At 36.4% G+C, this 18,055-nt stretch overlaps 2 protein-coding genes across 4 annotated transcripts; both read left to right on the top strand.

Annotated features, from left to right (window-relative positions):
- On the top strand, positions 1 to 6,777 carry LOC101156347 (cytokine receptor common subunit gamma). The gene is made up of 8 exons (XM_023962689.2): positions 1 to 146; positions 2,202 to 2,286; positions 2,916 to 3,091; positions 3,199 to 3,332; positions 3,442 to 3,607; positions 4,429 to 4,534; positions 4,856 to 4,916; positions 5,177 to 6,777. Exons 1-8 carry the CDS (start codon positions 83 to 85, stop codon positions 5,423 to 5,425), a joined length of 1,041 nt encoding a protein of 346 aa, XP_023818457.1. The 5' UTR covers positions 1 to 82; the 3' UTR covers positions 5,426 to 6,777.
- A 1,365-nt stretch (positions 6,778 to 8,142) lies between these two features.
- Positions 8,143 to 15,790, top strand: snx12 (sorting nexin 12). 3 transcript variants are annotated; one of them, XM_004076139.5, is made up of 6 exons: positions 8,143 to 8,538; positions 10,782 to 10,877; positions 11,183 to 11,307; positions 13,200 to 13,290; positions 13,762 to 13,772; positions 15,107 to 15,790. In XM_004076139.5, the coding sequence occupies exons 1-5, from the start codon at positions 8,374 to 8,376 to the stop codon at positions 13,765 to 13,767; spliced, it is 483 nt and encodes a 160-aa protein (XP_004076187.1). In that variant the 5' UTR covers positions 8,143 to 8,373; the 3' UTR covers positions 13,768 to 13,772; positions 15,107 to 15,790. The 3 variants fall into 3 exon arrangements, with proteins under 3 accessions (XP_004076187.1, XP_078786802.1, XP_011481509.1); XM_078930676.1 differs by lacking the exon at positions 13,762 to 13,772; XM_011483207.4 differs by lacking the exons at positions 13,762 to 13,772; positions 15,107 to 15,790 and having other exon boundaries at positions 13,200 to 13,725.
- The last annotated feature ends 2,265 nt before the right edge of the window (positions 15,791 to 18,055 follow it).

An 18,055-nucleotide genomic window follows, 5' to 3' on the forward strand; every position in this document is an offset into this window, starting at 1 on the left:
TGGTAAAGTTGATTATACACAGCAGGAACTGAGAGATGATCATGTGTCAGTTCTAGAAGCTGCCTGCTTTCTGTCTGCCACGATGCTGGCACTATTATTAATGCTTTTCTCTTTAAATGGGTGTTTGTTGGCCAAAGAAGCTCCCGGTAAGAACTGTTTTATTGTTGTTATTGTTTTAATATTAATTTTTGGGGGATTTTAATCACCGTTTTGCTTGTTGTTGTCAGTTTAAGTGAACCTGGAGGCTTTTGAGAGATGGCCAAAACATTTAGATAATGGGCTCATTTGATTTCAAAAGAGTTTTTACAAATGTTTCTTAATAATTAGTCAACAATCAGTCAAAATTGCGAAGAAGGGTGTAAGGGCATGGATGCCCAGTTCAGTTTACTCTGTTTATTTTAGTTTAGCAATTAGCTATTGAATTCTATGAATTTATGTTCTTTGTGATTCATGTTTATTATACAATTACCGGCATAAAGCCGATTGAGATGACTGTTGTTGTGAATATTGGGCAATATAAAAGAAAAAGAATTGAATTTAATTGAATAACTGTGCTCTACAATCACGTAACTCATTTTTAATGCTAATGAATTGTTTAAAAATTAATTTGATGGGGAATGAGAGCTCAAAAATAGAAATATAATCAATGCTCATTTGTTAACTTCAGTTTATTTCTAAAACTTACGTTCCATCTCTTCCAGATTTTTTAGTAAATTTCCATTTGACGTCATTTCCCTTTCTGGCGCTACATGGTTGTGTGTGTGTGTGTGTTTGATTAATCATTGCCGTAAGAAAAAAAACAAAAAAAAACAGCAGTCACCTCTAAATTACTTTTGAATACTGTTATACTTTTTGGTTTCATTTCATTTCTCAAATCAACCGATTGGATGACGCTTCTGACAATGAAAGGCCTTAAATAACAGAAGTTAAATGTGAGTGGTCTAAATGATCAAAAAGAAGAGGCTGACAGCTTCTCTAAAAGCTGAATGCAAACCACTGGAAACCTGCAACCGTTTCAGCAAGTTTCCTGTCTTTCCCTTTGCCTTGCCGCTTTTCTGTATATACCTGTATTAAAAGTTGACGCTTGCTTTGACAAGCTTAAAAACGTTATTTTTTATTTAGAAAAGCTGTCACTTTACAAAAAGAAAAAAAGCTTTTAGCGTAGGTTTTCTCTTACTGGAAGCAGACTGAACTAACTTTGAGACACCATTTTGAGAGTCTATCTCTTAGCGTTTACAGGTCAAAGGTGGGTGGCATTTGCTTTTTCACTGACTAGCATTGTATACGTCATCATGGGGCCACACATTTAAACCAGCTTACTCATGAGCTTTGGTGTCTTTAGGAGGTTTTTACTGTGCTGCATAAGATGTCAGGAGGTCAAAATGAGCACAGATGTTCAACGACTTCTCATGATTACTACTATGTGCAGTTGAACCAAAGCTAAATAAAAATAACATTTCAAAAGAAGCTTGGTAAGTTTGCATTTCTTCCTACTTTGGCTAAAGATTCTATAAAAATTCTGCAAACAAGATTAAAATCAGTTCTACAACCAGGTTGTTAAACTTGACACAAAGCATTTAAACCATTTAACAATTTCATATAAAGCTCACATGTGCTCTTCATTTGCTGTACGGCTAAATGGAGAACAAAGGTTTTACACATTAAATACCTAATTCAATGAAAACAGTGTTTTTTGTGTTACTTTTCTAACAATGGAGGACATATAGAAAGACAATTAAGCTTATTAAGTTGTAACTGAGTCTTAATAAGACTTATTAAGTACCGTAAATAAAACAATTTGACTGTGTGGGGTTTGAGGGCAGGTCAAAGTTTAGACCTCATTGGGAATTACATAATGCCATGATGCCATTGGTCCTAATTTTGCCATTGGTTTTTAATTTTAGCTGTGATATTGTTTTGCAAAATCCTACTTTTTTTTTTAGCTTATTTCATCTTTTTTGTGTGTGTTTAGGAAATGTCAGGGGTCTTTAAAGCATTTGTTGTGTCAAACTTAAACAGCAGAAGGAAACAAAGCATGTGGTCATTTTAGTTTATCACTTACAATGTAAAAAGAACAATACATTTTTGGAAAAAGCTAAGAAATTTCTCCTGCAGTGTAGGACTTCACTCATAATTTCTTTTACTGATCATGCTAAATCTGGATCACAAAATTACCTTGTCTCTTCTTGTGTTTTTGACAGATGTGGACTGTTTGGTGGTGAATTTGAAATATGTGTCCTGTTCTTGGAAAAAGACTACAGATGGCAATTATACCTTTACCAGCTGGTTAGTAACTCTGAGTGTTAGTCTTTTTACTCTTTTCAAAAAGCTTTTAAGTCCCATTTTAGTGCTTTATTTATTTTTTACTTTTAACATTTGTTTTAGTTGTTTATGCCGTCTGTTTTAATCAGATTAATCCTTTTTTTAGGTTCATTAGGAGTTCTTTCTCACATCTATATTTGTTCAACTGAAAAGATATATTATTTGGAACTTTTTTAACGTATTCTTTTTGATTTTGTGAAATCTTTCAAAATGCACATTTAGTAGATTCCAATTACACTAACTTCTCATGAAAACAGATTTTTTTTAAGGTCATAGGAACCACTGTAACTGTCATCAATGGTGATAACAATGACAGCAGAAGTATAATTTTATTTGTTTCGGTCAAGTCTGAGTTAAAACTGTTTTCTAAATTGAGTAAATTAATTTTGTATGAGTTCCTCTTAAAAAAAAGAAGAATGGTGGGATATTAAAACCCAAGTGACTTTTCCAGTATCCATTAAAAATCAAATTAATGATCAATTCGCCATCACTTGAGGATATTTATGTCACTTTACGTTTTTCTCTTCCACACTTACAGGATCATCCTGATCAGTTATTAGGGTGACACTCTCTGTTATATTTTGCATTTATAGGTTTAAAGGAGATACCGTGCTTGAATGTGCAGAGTACTTGCCAGGAAACAGCACACACACTGGCTGTAACCGACCATACAGGGAAACACAGAGATTTGATCCGTTCTATACTGTGTTAAAAAACGGCAATGATAGCTCTCAAGCTCTCAAGCAAGAACATCAACTTCAGACGAAAGGTGAGCACGTGCTGAAAATATGCCATGTGCGTTTCGGTAATACACTAATATGAGACAATACTGTGTTTCTGACGTTGAGTATGACTAAATATCTGTGTCATGAACAGTCAAGTTAAACCCACCAACCAATGTCACGGTCAAATATGGATCCGACCAAAACCTGTGGTTCTACTGGAACCAGACTTACAAAAACTGTATGGAGAGTGAGGTCCGCCACAGAAAAAAACAAATGAAGTGGGAGGTAGGTTCTTTTTTGCTTTTGTTTTTAAATCAATTTTTTCATGTTTCTGTCTTGCTGTTGTTTTCTTTTTCCAATCATCCTGTCATTTAAAGCCTTCTTTTTTCTTCAGCACTCCAAGGTTTTCAGGGACCAGTCTTATTGTATCAACCTGCCGGCAAGCAACTCCAGATATGAGTTGCAGGTGAGGATCAAACTGGATAACGCATGTGGAGGCGGCCCTGACTACTGGAGTGAATGGAGTGAGCCCGCCATCTGGGGCTCTAACAACAGCACGGGTAGGACTCCTAAATGTACTGGAACAGTGTTCTCCACACAGCACACATGAAAAGGCTCTGTTTGCTTTTGTTACAAGCCCTTTAACTAGTTTACTCATACGTGAGTTCAATGAATTGTCCAATGAAAAAATACTTATGATTGCCCTGCTGAGATCAAATTAGTTTTTTTTTACACGTTTTATGCAATTTAGTTTCTCTTTTTTCAGGTGCTACTCCCATTACATTTATTCTGAAAAAAATGCAACACAGCTGATATGATTTATATTTCAGCTGTGTCAGCTGTGTGATCATGAATTGTGACAAAAACCATCATTTAATGGCATATGTTATTCATACGAGTTGGCCACATTTATTACGTGTGGCTGAAATGCACATTGCTGCCCCGCATGAATTTTAGCCCTAACCATAATCCTAACCCTAACCACCCCCTAATTCTGTGCGAATTGTCACATCCTTTAAAAGTTGGTATTTAAGGATTTAAAAAAAAACATTTCAAGCTTAAAAAACACAAATGACAAATCAATTGCATATTTCTTGATTGATCAGACATATTTCTCACTTTTTATGCCATTACTTTCTCATTTTTCAGGTGCTACTCTCATTGCATGAAAATGCAGTACAGCTGATATTATTTATTTTTGCACAAAATACACATTTTTGAACATAAACTACCACAAAAAGTGCTAATTTGACCATTCGTTTACAACCTCTCTACTAAATAACTTCGAAAACATATCAAATAAGTGTTTTCTTAATTAATGTACACATTCTGTCAGAAAAGACTCACTGACCAAGTGTATTTCTTTCATTTATTTTCTCAGACTCAAATGTTATGGGTGGCTCAATGTCTGTGTGGTCAGTCATCTGGTCAGTGATGGGGGCTGTTGTTCTTATTCTACTGGTCATGATGTTGCTGCACCACGAAAGGTGAGGGCGAATATATTTAATCTCTTTTTTTAAAAATCCATTTTGCATTGCTTTTGTGTTCTTTCCTTTGATCATTTTGATCATGTGTGCTAAAGTATCATATCTCCCTCTCACACACATGTAGTCTGACTTGCCAGAAATATTTTTACTGCTCAATAGCTAAAGTTTCCTGCCTTTATTTAGATTACAGTTAGCATTTTTATTCACATTGTTTTAGTCCAAACTGATGGGAAGAAGAGACACTGTAATTCAGTTTGGCAGCTGGGGAGTAAAAGTTATCTTTGAAGTGTTTGAAGAACATGTTTACCTTCATCATCTCAGGCTCAGAGTCATCCTCATCCCTGTGGTTCCTAAGCCGTCTCTGGTCACCCATGATATTGAGGTTAGTAACTCTTCTGAAATGTGGCAAAGGTCTCACATGAAATCTGTGCGTATAGCTTAGAAAATTGCTAAATGTATACAATCTGCAAACTTAAAGTTTTTTTTATTACAATTTTTAAAGCTTCAACCATAAATAACTAAAGAATTCCTTAACAAAGAAAGCACCAGAAAAGGGAAAATCCTGTTAGTCAATGAGCAAATGTGGCAAATGTGCAGATTATCTGATGTGATAACATTTGGCATTTGTGCTTCTTTCTGAAGGACTGGTTTCAGTTTTCCAAAAACCTTAAAGAGGGCTTTAAAGCGAACTACAATGAGCGGGCCTGCCCGGTGCGTGAGTACATCTATGTGTCCCAGTCTGACAGTGACAGCGTTGACAGCGTTGACAGCGTGAGCCTCTCAGTCAGTACCGATCAGACCGACTGCTCCGTCTTCATGGCTGTGGATGAACCAAAGGACTCATCAAACCCCCTGTCCTCCTCCACCATCTCATCTGAAGAGAAGCCATAGGTTTCTGTTCAAAATTTGAAAGCAATCAAGGTTGATTTTAGTAATCCCCTAAAAAGGCTGACATGGGTGTAAAAATACAGGTTTAATGCAATAATGAAAAGATTGCTGGATGATTTATGGGCAAAATAAAAGACCGGCAATTTCAAAAAGGAGACCAGTCATCATTTCACAGTTAATCCAGTTTGTTTTAAATGGCCGATGTTATTCACTTGTGTTGGCCACATGGCCGAAATGCACACTGCTGCAGTGCCCGCATGTATTTTAACCTTAACCATAACCCTAACCCCGCCCTAATTCCGTGCGAATAGTCACTTCCTTTAAAATTTCGTGTTCAAGGATTTAAAATATATATATATATATATATATATATATAGTCTTTAAAAACACAAATGACAAATCAATGGCATATTTCTTTATTGATCAGGCATATTTTTTGATTAAAAAAACGACAAAAGAAAAACATCTAATTGAAACTCAATTTTTTACTTTACTTGAAAAATAGCAAATAATCAGTGTCAGGTTTGTATTTGTACTTTTATTTTGTAATTTTTCTGTTTTATAAATGTGTGGAAGTCTTACATTGCAATATATCCGCAGGTAAAACGTGACAGATTTTAATACCACCGTCCTAAAAGAGCAGTGTCTGATCCTCAAGCTTTTATGCAGTTCGGATGGAATAGTGGAGGGAAGTTAAGTCAAATGTGCCAAATAAAAGCTTTTACTCTCTATAGCTGCAGTTAAACATAAAAAAAGCAATGCCCTCTTTATTATTATGAATGCGCCCTAGATAATGTTTATCTTTTTTTACAGTCGTCAATATAAAAAAAAATCTCTTCTTTTGGATGAAAAATAACTATTTTACATGTATTAAATCTGTTTTTTCATGTAAGTATTTTTCTAGTAAAATATCTTTACAATTTATATGAATGTCATTATGTTTCTAATTCAGTCTTCTATGTAAACTATGAGTATCAATATTACAATATTTCGCTGACAATTTAGTTGAAATTGATATGCAAGTTACGCGGTTTTAACGAGAATGTGTCAACCAAACATGTTAAAGTTTATCATCATGTCAGCTTTAAGCAAACAGGGAATGAATGTAAGTAATCAATGGGCAAAAGTCGAATGTGTAATGTAGATTTACTTCATCTTGTATCATTGTTTGAGGTTTTTCATGTTGAAAATTTAACATAATTGCTCTGAAAAATACTTGTCTTACCTTTATTTTAAAATGACTAAGTTCATTACTAATCACACACGTAAACATACAGTATATGCCATTAAAATGTTGCTTTTTATTTGTATGATTGCCTTTCATTTTGGTTTTTAATAAAAATGTTTATCAGCTACCTGTAGAGTTTTTTTTCCCACGTTACCTAACTTCAAGTGTCTCTCCACTTAGCAAAAAGTAGTACAGTTGAAGTTTATTTTATCAAGTATACTTGAGTATAAGTATAGTGTAAGCATAGCAAGTCTATTGTACAGTAGACCATGTGTACGAGTAGAATAGGATTTATACTAACTGAATACTCCTGACTAAATTTGGAACATTTTAGGTTTACAGCATACAGATAGTATAAAAAGTAAAATTCAACTATACCACCTCACTTTTAGCACTGACTAAGAATACTTTTAGTACATTTACATTTTGCTAGGAGTCTGTTGTCATTTTTGGACCAAATGATTTAAAATGTTAGGATTTTTATTATAGTACTTTGTTATCTCTTGGACAGGAGCCGGTTGCTCGTGCTGGTTTGCGGCGCCTTCCATCCGTGGAACCAGGGTTCGAATCCGGGCTGCTCCCTGTTCCCTTCTCTACCTCTGTGCCGGTCCCGAGCCCGGTTGCTTTGAGAAGGTTGCATCAGGAAGGGCATCCGGCGTAAAACATTGCCAAGTTTACCATGCGACTTGTTCGCTGTGGCAACCCCTGATGGGAAAAAGCTGAAAGTGGAAGAAGTTATCTCTTGGACAAATCCTAAAATTGAATTGACTTTCATTATTTATTCCACTCCGAGGAAGTATCATGTTTTTTCCTCTGTACATGTTTACATTTACATTAAGTCCCCCCACTCCAGTCCTCTTTTGATCTATTGTAAAAGGGTTCCCAGGGGTCTTTTAGTTACGATTTTGCCATTTTCAGGCAAAAAAAATAAAATAAAAATAACATTGTTATTTTTTCAGGACAGATTTTCTGTAGAGCGGTAGAACTAAATTTTGAAATTTGCCTCTGAGTTGTTGGCGGGACTTTTGGCACGGAGAAAAGCTTCCCTGACTTCCCATCATCCCTTTGTTTACACGCTGTCCCACTAGTTTACAGCCCGTCAAAACCTCAGCATAAAATTACCATGGCGAATAAAAAAGGCTAGCAATATCGCAGCCATCCAATTGTACATTTTGGGCCAAATGCCAGCTCAGACGAAGAAAACAAAGCCGTAAATAGATCTAGTCGTCTATAAGTGAATGCATCGAAATCGGGCGGAGAGAGCTTGTGGCCCACCAACTGTAGCATGTACATCACAGCTACAGGCTTTTTTTTGTCTGCTCTTGATTCACAGCGATTTGATTAAAGAAATACTCAGCAATGTAATTTTGAACTTCATTTTCTTTACATGTGTCATTCATAACGAGAAAAAACGCCACAAGAACATGGAAAAAAGACTGAGGTATAGGCCAGGTATAGGCCATTGCAGTTACAGCAGCATCCGCTAGGGGGAGTGCAGAGCCCCGCATAACACGGAACTGAAGTCTTCGCAATTTCCTCACAGAAGAAGGGTAGGGCGCAGGGCGGCTGGCCCCCAACAAGAAGAGCGCTACTTGGCCGACCCTACCGATCTGCTTTAGTCATCAATTGAGGCCTTCAGATGAGATTTAAGACGTATGCGTGTTTTTAAGTTGGTTTTTACGCTAATACTTTACTGGCCATCTAAAAATTACAGCCCGACAAAATGACAGATCCTGTAGTAGCCGACACTCGCCGGTTGAATTCTAAGCCCCAGGATCTGACGGATGCTTACGGTCCCCCGAGCAATTTTCTGGAAATAGATGTCTACGATCCCCAGATCGTTGGAGTGGGAAGAAACCGTTACACTACTTATGAAGTTCGAATGAGGGTAGGTTTAAAACGTCTTACCCGAAAGGGGAATTAGCTAAGCGTGCTAAGCTAACTGATAATTACAATGTTTTTGCTGAGCTGTTAGCATGTCAAGGCGGAAGGCTAAAGTCGGCACAAGAACGGGACTGTGATGTGAACGGTAGCCGCCTAGAGTCGCTTCAGAGGCCGCAGAAGTAGGACTGGACACGCGGGGATTAAGGACGGCCTAGTTTTTGGTTTGCTAGCTGTGCTATTTTTGGCAGAAGTTTCATGAACGTCTGTGTTGGACGAAAAAACGTGTTTTAAACATACTTATGCTCAACTAAATACACTTTTACTTGTTTTAAATTCACCGCTGTGGATAACATACAAAATTGATAAATAAAGTCAGAGAAGACAGCACAAGTCGTCCAATAAAAACTGGCCATTTTTTATTCCAGCAACTTTTGATAACTATCCTTAATAGAAATAGTTGGCTATAGGCTATGTATTCTTTCTTTCAACAAATGGGTAACTGAAATAACTTAAACCTTTTTTAAGGGCAATATTTCGTCCTAATTTCTTTTTTTTTTCCTTTGGTATTTTCCTTTTTAGTCGCACAAATGTCCTGTAGTTTATTGGCTATCCACATCAGTGCTAGTTGCTGATTTATTCCCCTTAAACTGTTCAGCTTGTAACAAGGAGATGCTTAAAATCGCCAACATGGCACATTCCTAAGACATTTTCAGGAAGCAGACACAGGATAGACATGGTCATTACAAAACCGCCATTCTCTAAAAAAGTGTTGTCAGCAACGTTTCTCAACTTTATTATCAACAAACTGTGGCTTGTAGAATTACACTGCAACAACTGTTGATTCAGTATTTCACGTTTGGGTCTGCTGGGAACGTTTAAGCATTTTCAAGATCATGTTGGATCAAAACTATTGACTGTAGAGAAATGCCAGCCTTGTTTGAATAGGAAATAAAAATGTTTTACATTTAGGTTTTGTGAAATTTACAGCAAACAATTACGAGACATAACAGCTCAAAATGTCCCTCAGTCTGTTACTACAAAGAAAAAGTTCATTGTTGTCTGCTCAAACCAGAATCTGTGTCCCTAACACAATCAAATATGGCGGAGTGGTACCTCAGCTCTGAATAAGTTTGTCGAACAGCAACTTTTAATGCATTATTTGGAAGAACATAACATATATTTTTTTAGTTTAGCCACTACTTTCCCCATTTTCCCTTCCAAATGTAACAAAAATAACTCCAGATTCTGTAACTATTATAAAAGTATTTGTATAGTTTTAAAGTCCCACTCTAATCGTCTTTTGATTTAATTTAAAAGCGTTCCCAGTGTTTTTTTTTTAATTATGATTATGCCATTTTTTTAAAGCAATTCATTTCATTCATTCATTCATGAATGATGAAAAAAAAGGATGAATTTTTTAAAGCAAAAATCAAAAAGCCTGTCATTTTCTAGGACTTTTTTTTTTTCTGCAGAGTGGCAGTAGTTTAAGAAATTTGCCTCAGAGTTGTCTGTTGGTGCGGCGTGAGCCCGCTCCTTTCCCATCAGCCATCTGTTTACTGGTTTCCTGCTGGCTTACAGCCCCTCACACCCCAAACCTAACATTATCAGTGCACAAAAATTGCTGTAGCTGTCCAGCCGTACAGTTTTGAGCCTGATGCCAGTTCGGACGATGAAAATAAAGATGGATGGATATAGTTGTCTGCAAGTGGACACATTGGAATCAAGCAGAACAGGGAGTTTGTGGCTGTCTGTAATAGCTTCTGTATCACAGCTTCAAGCTTTTTCCAACTGTGTTTTTTTTTTGTCTGATCCTTCTTCTGGACAATTTGAATGTAGAAATACTCAGAAATGCAGTTTTATGCTTTTATTTGTGTTTACATATATATATATATATATTTTTATTTTTTTTCCATCATGGGAAAAATGCCACAAGGACACCAAAAACTAAATTTTAATCGAAGTGGGTCTTTCATGAAACATTGTTTATAGCTGAGGTTGGCACCTATGACTAATTGCTTTTCCGCTATTTCTTAAAATTCTGTGAATTTCCAATCAACTGTTAGAATAATAAACACAGCAGCATCACAAATAAATGTACAGGATGGTATGTTTGGCCTTACATGTGTTTTGCAAATGGTTACAAGTAAACTTTTGTCTGTTCTGACAGTAACTTTCACCATCACTTTAACTGGTAAGCCAGTGACTTTTAACCAGAGAAATCGTCTCATTTTTCTTTTTTCTATGTAGACAAACCTTCCCATTTTCAAATTGAAGGATTCGTGTGTGAGGAGAAGATACAGCGACTTTGAATGGTTAAAGAATGAGCTGGAGAGAGACAGTAAGGTGAGTGGCCAACAATAACACGATTCAGGCTAATAATTGAAGGAGGCCGACCTAATCGAGTAATTACAGTGACTGAGTGGACACACATCTACAAAACATTAACTTGCCTAAAGTAATACTTGCATTGCGAGGTTTGAACGGTTCTTTGTTTAGAGAATAAAAACGTATCTGTGGCGTCCTTTGTCACGACAGCTTTCCATCTAAATGTGGAGAAATGTTAGTCGATAAAGTGTCTGTCGTATGGATGCAGCTGCTCTTTTTTCTTTTTTTTTTCTTTTGTTCATATAAACTTGTCTTGCGTTTAGATTGTGGTACCACCCCTGCCGGGGAAAGCACTAAAAAGACAGTTGCCGTTCCGCGGCGATGAGGGCCTTTTTGAGGAGTCTTTCATCGAGGAGCGGCGAGTGGGCCTGGAGCAGTTCATCAACAGGTTGTTCAATAAAACAAACTGACCACTGACTGTCCTTTAGCTGGCGATTTGATTTACAAATCAAGATCGATCAATTTATCAAACCATTATTCTCTCCATTTAATATATATAATGTTTGTCTTTTATTAAATGTATGAAACTTAAAATATTATTTATATAAACACCATCATTTATACCTTTATTTACAACAGGAGATCAGAATAAAAAAAATCATAATGGATAAAATCGCAAACATTTTTAAAGATGAGAAATGGTTATTTATCACTTTAAACAAAAGTTTTTTATGCCAAATTCCTAGTTTACTTCAGCAACAAACAAAACATAGACATCTCTGTCACTTTGCATCATTTTACAGCACATCTAGAAAATATTTTGCAGTCTTTCCATCCTCAAAGTTTTGCTGACTGCAGACATACCAGATATATGATAAGCTAGTGAATGAAGACACAGCAGCACCTAAATAAAACAACTGTAACAACTACATCCACAGTCCTTTAATCTAAACGGACAACACTGTTTCCAACAGACACGTTTTAGTGGAAATACTAAAAAAAAACACGTTTTTGAAGATTTGCATCAGTGCGACTTCTCTGCCATGATTGCAGGCAGTCATATGAGGTCACATAATTAAACAGGATATTTTCAGAAGTTTCTTTTCATATTCTGTATATGTTTTGTTTAAATTATAGACTACATTTAAACAAAATGTTTTTTTTCCCAGAACTTATTTCAGCAAACTGTATTTTTCAAGTAACAACAGTTCCAAAAGATAGTGGGAGGAAGAAAAAAAACATTTTTTACTCCCACCCCTTATACATGCACAGAGGACTATGACATATTGTAGCTGGTGGCTTATTTACATTTAAAGTTGATTCATTTAATATCACTTCTATCTTTTAATGTGCATTATTCCTTTAATAACAATGAGCATCAGAATAATCCACATCAAAACTGTCTAATTTCACAAATTAAAATTACTAATAGTCTTTATAGTCTCATTTTCAGGGTCTTTATTTTTTTATTTGTGAAAAACACTTTGATAGCTTGACTTGAAGGAGTTTAAACCTTTACTAGTAGGATAATTTGTTTTGTTTATATACTCAAAATACAACATTATTTTAGAATTTCAGAGCGATTAGATTGCCTGGAGTGTATTTTTACTGTACTATATTTACAAAAAAATGCAAATCAGCCAATCTTGAACTCCGCAAATAACTGCTTAATTTTGAAGGAACAGATCCTAGAAATCCGAGTTCTCGTAGACTTGTAACAACGCTAGTTAAAAATGTGAACTTTGAATCAAGTTGTTGTCGGAAAAATGCCTTTAAAGTAGGTCTGCCCAAAATATCGCAAATTTATCGTTATCGCGATATCAAGCTGTGCAGTATGCATATAGCAAAAGACGGCGAAAATTGCAATAAATAGTTACCTTAAATGTGCTAAAACAATCTTATGCCAGCTTGAAGTATTTAACGAATCAAATAAATCTCTTAATGCATTTGACCCTCAAAATGTCCACCAATGGGATGGAGCTGTTTCATGTCACATTTTCGCCTCCTATGTAGACCAGGGTTAACTGTTATTTAATTTAAGCTGTAGCAGTAAAATAGTAATTATGTTTTTGGTTGTTTTGCTATTTATCCATGTATCGCAAGTTATGTCATCATCGCAATATTGATCACTAATATCGTGAGTTTTCCTCATATCGTGCAGCCCTACTTTAAAGTGAATTATTATAGTTCAATTGAATAAGGCAAGTTTAAAAATGCAAAAGTGTGTTTTGTTTGGAGAGTTTTCCTAAGTCTTGTGTACAGAGTTTCATCCAATCCTCTGGAAAGCACCAAACCCTGGTAGATTGTTGTGTTTTATAATTCTACCGTCTGTTTCTGCAGAATTGCAGGTCACCCCTTGGCCCAGAACGAGCGCTGTCTTCACATGTTTCTTCAAGAGGAGGCCATCGACCGCAACTACATTCCTGGAAAAGTACGGCATTAGGGTTACTGGGAGATGTGGGGGGGGGTTGAACTGTGGGGGTTTAGACTGGACTGCTCCTGGCTTTTCTCCTCCTTCACGACTTGTTTCAGTCCGTCTTTCTCTTTCTCTCACAGTCGTATGTCTTATCATGGAGTTAGAGTATTTAATGAAAAGGTTGACTGTTTCTGACAACTCTGTGACTCCTGTGCATTTGTTTTATAAGTGTACAGTAAGAAAAGCAGACCTCAGTAGTGGCAGAAAGTCTTGAATACTTTGCTCTCTATCAGAACCTTCAAGAATGAGATAATGTATGATAAAGTCAGCGTCCCCAATGAATGTCATAAGTTTATGATTGTAATATAATGTGAATAAAGTATAACTGTGTGCAGAGGCTACTGTTGACCTGAGAGGTGCGTGCACACTGGAAATGAAAATTCTGATCCTGTTTTGTTCTCTTTGTCTTTTTGTTGTGTTTCATAGGTATGAATGAAGTAAGTCTGCTTTATTTTTTACTCTGTCTCCTAAGAGCTTTTTCAAAATTAAAGGTGGCTGCATGGGCACTGCTAAGCCCAAAGGCGGTAGTTCACAGATACTTTCCTAAAAAAAAAAATAATAATCTCATATTGAGGACATCATCTTATCCAATTAATCTTTCTAATTTCGTGGATATTACTTCCCTGCAGAAAAAAATGAAAGGAAACAAAAGGCAGTTTTTGTTTAACTTTCCGGTCCTAAATAAATGCAAGGAAGCTTTAAATTGTTGATGAACACTGGTTGAGTTAATCAGTTGAGCTGAGCAATGAGGCCCTTTAAACCAGGAAGTTCTGTGAACTATTTGATGGGGAATCAAGATTTTTCATCCCTCCTAACAAACGCTCTAATGAATCAAAACTAATACATTTTTTATTGCACTAACCATGACCTGCATGGCATTCTTGCACGCTCCCTCTGCAGTACATTTGAAAGTTTTGCATCCTCTGATTACTATAATCTTACCCAGCCTGCTCATACACTTCCTAAAAAATACTGAAGAGTAAAGTTAAGCCATGCTTATAGGAAAGTTGATTTTTCAGAGTGTAGAAACTATACAATTCCATTTTAAATGTATTTATTTTTATTTGTGCTCTATTCGTCATAAAGAGCGGAGAGCATTTGTTAGAAAGCGGCTAAAGAAAAAACAATCTACCCTGCATGATGCCTAATGGTCGAGTCTGCTGCACAGCTAGCTGTCTGTCCAGGAAATGTGTGCAGATCTAGATGTTGTTTACAGAACGCTGCATGCTGTGCTGTGCTGTGTAACGTAAAGCTGTGAGGTCTACCATTCCAATTTCTGCTTCCCACCTGCTTGACTGCATAGGTTCTGGGTTAAATGCATTCATTTGAACATTGTGCATCTCTTGTTCATATCAATGTATGTGATTAACATATTTCTGCATTTAAAATACTTTTACTTAAAGGGACTCACAAATGAGTCAAATACACACACATAGGATTACTCTGTAGAAACGCTTTCTGTTCAATGTTGACAGGAAAATGTCTCAGCTGCAAGATATTTACAGACGTTTACGGAAAAAAATAGTCGTTTCTGTGGTATTTAGAGAGTAAACCAGCTAAAAAGAACTTTGGCAGAGGGATGCAATGATGAATTGAGTGTAAAGTTATTAAAAATGTTAACCGAAATATTCATGAACAGAAGATAAACAGAAAATAAAGTGTTGTTCAGAGAGGCGCTGTGTCAGAGCTCCAGTTACACACAGAAGTAGCACATGCTGGTGTTCAGTTCTCATGTCCTGCTTTTGTTTTCTGCCTTCTTCTCATTTTAAAGAGGACACGGACTTCTGCGCCTGCCACCTGTACATTTCCGTCGACATCGCTTCATTATAGAGCTGACAGGAATGTCCGATGCACCATAGATACGATTAAAACAAACTGAAAAACAGTGTTTATGAAGAGGTCCAACAGGATAAAACGTCATTCTGCACACTGTGTGAATTCCTTTTTGACTCCATGGACAACATGCTACTTATATATATATATATATATATATTTTAGCCATTTTCTTGTTTATTTACAATATCTGTTTTAGTTGATCAATCCAAGATATTGTGTTTAGTTTCCAGCTAAAATGTTATTTTGATGATCCTGCCAAAGTCAAGCAGCATGTAGCATCTAGAACAATACAAAGTAAACCTTAATGAGTTTTCTGCACCATATTAGTGATCAGATCATCCCCCCATTTGGCTACGTGATGCGAAATCGACGAACGGGAATGCGGCGAATAACCATATCAAAGCACTGTGACAAAAGGTTTTCTCTTCAGCGATGTATCACTGGTTCAAGTTGTTCAGGATCTGGATTATTGTGGATGAGAAATTAGGCCTAATTTGTGCTCATTTTTCTGCTCTTTAATAATTTTCTCTATATTATTGTGAAGTACTACAATCTGTCACTAAAGTTCATCTTTTGGTTACTGAGAATCTTTCACCAATTAAAATTTCCTGCTGCCTGCCGTGTTGCGTCTCCTTTGACTTTTGAACGGAGGAGTTAGAAGTGGCTAAACTCACATTTCACTTTGTGGGTCGGGTGTCACGGAGAGGATCAGAGGGAGAGTTGGGGAGGAGGGGGGCCCAGTGGCAGATGACCTAATTCACCACTGAAACGGAAAAAGAACAGAAAGTACGTTTTTTTTATTTTTTTATTCTTGATTCCCAAATGTACAAAAAAAAGTGAAAAACTGGCTCTGCGTGTACAATTACAAGACTGCTAAGCACAATGAACAGTTACCGTGTTGTATAACTGGAAAAAAAACATAATTAAGTCACTTTATATGCACAAAAAGTACCTTTCTCTCCCTAAGCGAAACTGTTTTGGTCTAAAAACAATTATGATAATCCGTAAACAACCAGTAAATGGCACAACCAACAATCATGCATGCAATACCTGGAGCAGGTGTATCCAAACATTAAGTAAAGAGATATGAGGGAAAAATGTTCAGACTTGACCAGCAGTCTGAACTATTTAGATGACGTCAAATGCAAATAAACAATTTTATTGCTATGTGCTTTTCTTGCCTTCACATAGAAAATGAATCCATCTAAATACGGTTTTACCTAAATTACTGTCAATGTTTCACATTGTTCATTACCAATTAGCTTCTCGTTGGTAGCATATCTTGTCTGGTTGTCGTTGACATTGAACTCTTTGAAAACAGCCACAGTCTCTTGCCATTGAGACACAATTGTTTCATGTTTTACTGAAAAAAATATGCAAATTTCCACTTGTTGTGAAAGCGGTGACTCTCACTGTCAACTTTTCTTTCCAATTTACAGCTGACATTTTAGAAATGAGCCACAAAGTGTCGCAGAAGGGTCCTGCGACAGTGTTGCCACAGGATTACGAGCTTAAAATGTAATTTTGCCAACCATAATTTGCTTGAAAAGGCTGTAGAAAACAGTGGCTTTTCATTTGAATCTTTAGGTTCCTGTAAACTTTCTTCTGCTTCTTCTATTTTTTTGGAAACTCTGGGATTAACATAGAAGTGGGGATATTTGGGCCTCTGTTAGATTAAACTTGTCCCAGAAAAAGTGAAATTGTGCATTAGATCTTGATTCCAGGTAATCCTAAAGTAGTGATTAATGCAAATGTTTCTGCATGAAGGGAAAACAAATTCCTCAGAGGAAAAATGTGTGTTTGGAGCCTTCAGCAGATCCCCACTGTAAAACATGTGATTTAAAAAAAAACAATTTGGGGAAATTGCTTTTTGAGTACGAACCATAAGGAATTTCTCTGTCACACATACGGCATTGGGGATGTACCTTCAGTGAGAGGACTGTGACCTGTAAAACCTGTGAGCTTTGATGTGTTCCCCTTGTCCTGAGTAATGAAAGTGGCCAGACAGGATGGGTACAAATTGCCAGTGCAGAGATTAGTCTGTTTTTTTTCCAGTCATTTTATCCATGGAGCCCAGGGTGAAGCTATGACGCTTGTTTTCTTAGTTCAGACAACCAGTTGGGTTAACCTGATAACGTGGAAATAAATTGAAAGAGCAGCCCAAAGCAGTGAGACTGAGCACGAACAAAAGTCTATGCTGCCATTGGACAATGGAGATCAAGAAGGAAACACGTTAGAACTCACATCTGCATTTATTTAGATGGGTCTAAAGTAAACAGGACAAACGTCATATTTGAAGACATTTTATATTAAACCACAAATAAATAAATAAATACTTTACTGCATGTTTTTTTTATAGTACTGGGAATGAAGACCTGCAGGACTTGAGAAGAAGAACATAAAGATACAGAAAAACAAACCCATTGTGATGTCTCACCAAACACCTTTTCTGGTATAGAATATGTGCAAGTTAAACTGAATATGTATATAAATTTGTTCCCCTACATTGATTAATGAAATGCATTTTTTTGCATTCACAAATGTAGAATATCTTTGTTTCCACAAAACTAAAGGTAAACTGAGTTTTTCATCTGTTTTTCATCTGGAATTGTTAGATTATTTTTGTTGATTTCCAATAGTAATCGTGAGTCATACGGGAAAATGGATGGAAGATCTCAAGGACCAAGGTTGAAGACCACTCTGTTCTGTACACACAAAGAAAACATGTCAAGATTTCAGGGATTGTGTAAAGACCAACGCAAGACGTCTGCAGCAGATTATGTCTAGGAGGTAAGGTGTTTGTGGAGAGCCCATATGAAAATACATACTCCCCCGTTCTAAAATAAGAGCCTCTGAAATCATCAAATTCGTTCTGCGGTTCCCA

Source organism: Oryzias latipes, chromosome 14, assembly GCF_053564925.1.
Source record: "Oryzias latipes strain Hd-rR chromosome 14, Olatipes_Hd-rR_3.1".
Taxonomy (NCBI): domain Eukaryota; kingdom Metazoa; phylum Chordata; class Actinopteri; order Beloniformes; family Adrianichthyidae; genus Oryzias; species Oryzias latipes.

Bases quoted from the DNA above. Each gene is read 5' to 3' on its own strand.
- snx12 (XM_078930676.1), top strand. From the start codon at position 8,374: ATGACAGATCCTGTAGTAGCCGACACTCGCCGGTTGAATTCTAAGCCC. The intron at 10,878-11,182 runs GTGAGTGGCCAA...TCTTGCGTTTAG, and splicing joins AGCTGGAGAGAGACAGTAAG to ATTGTGGTACCACCCCTGCC. The intron at 13,291-15,106 runs GTACGGCATTAG...CTCATTTTAAAG, and splicing joins GCAACTACATTCCTGGAAAA to AGGACACGGACTTCTGCGCC.
- LOC101156347 (XM_023962689.2), top strand. From the start codon at position 83: ATGCTGGCACTATTATTAATGCTTTTCTCTTTAAATGGGTGTTTGTTG. The intron at 3,092-3,198 runs GTGAGCACGTGC...TGTCATGAACAG, and splicing joins ACATCAACTTCAGACGAAAG to TCAAGTTAAACCCACCAACC. The intron at 4,535-4,855 runs GTGAGGGCGAAT...TCATCATCTCAG, and splicing joins ATGTTGCTGCACCACGAAAG to GCTCAGAGTCATCCTCATCC.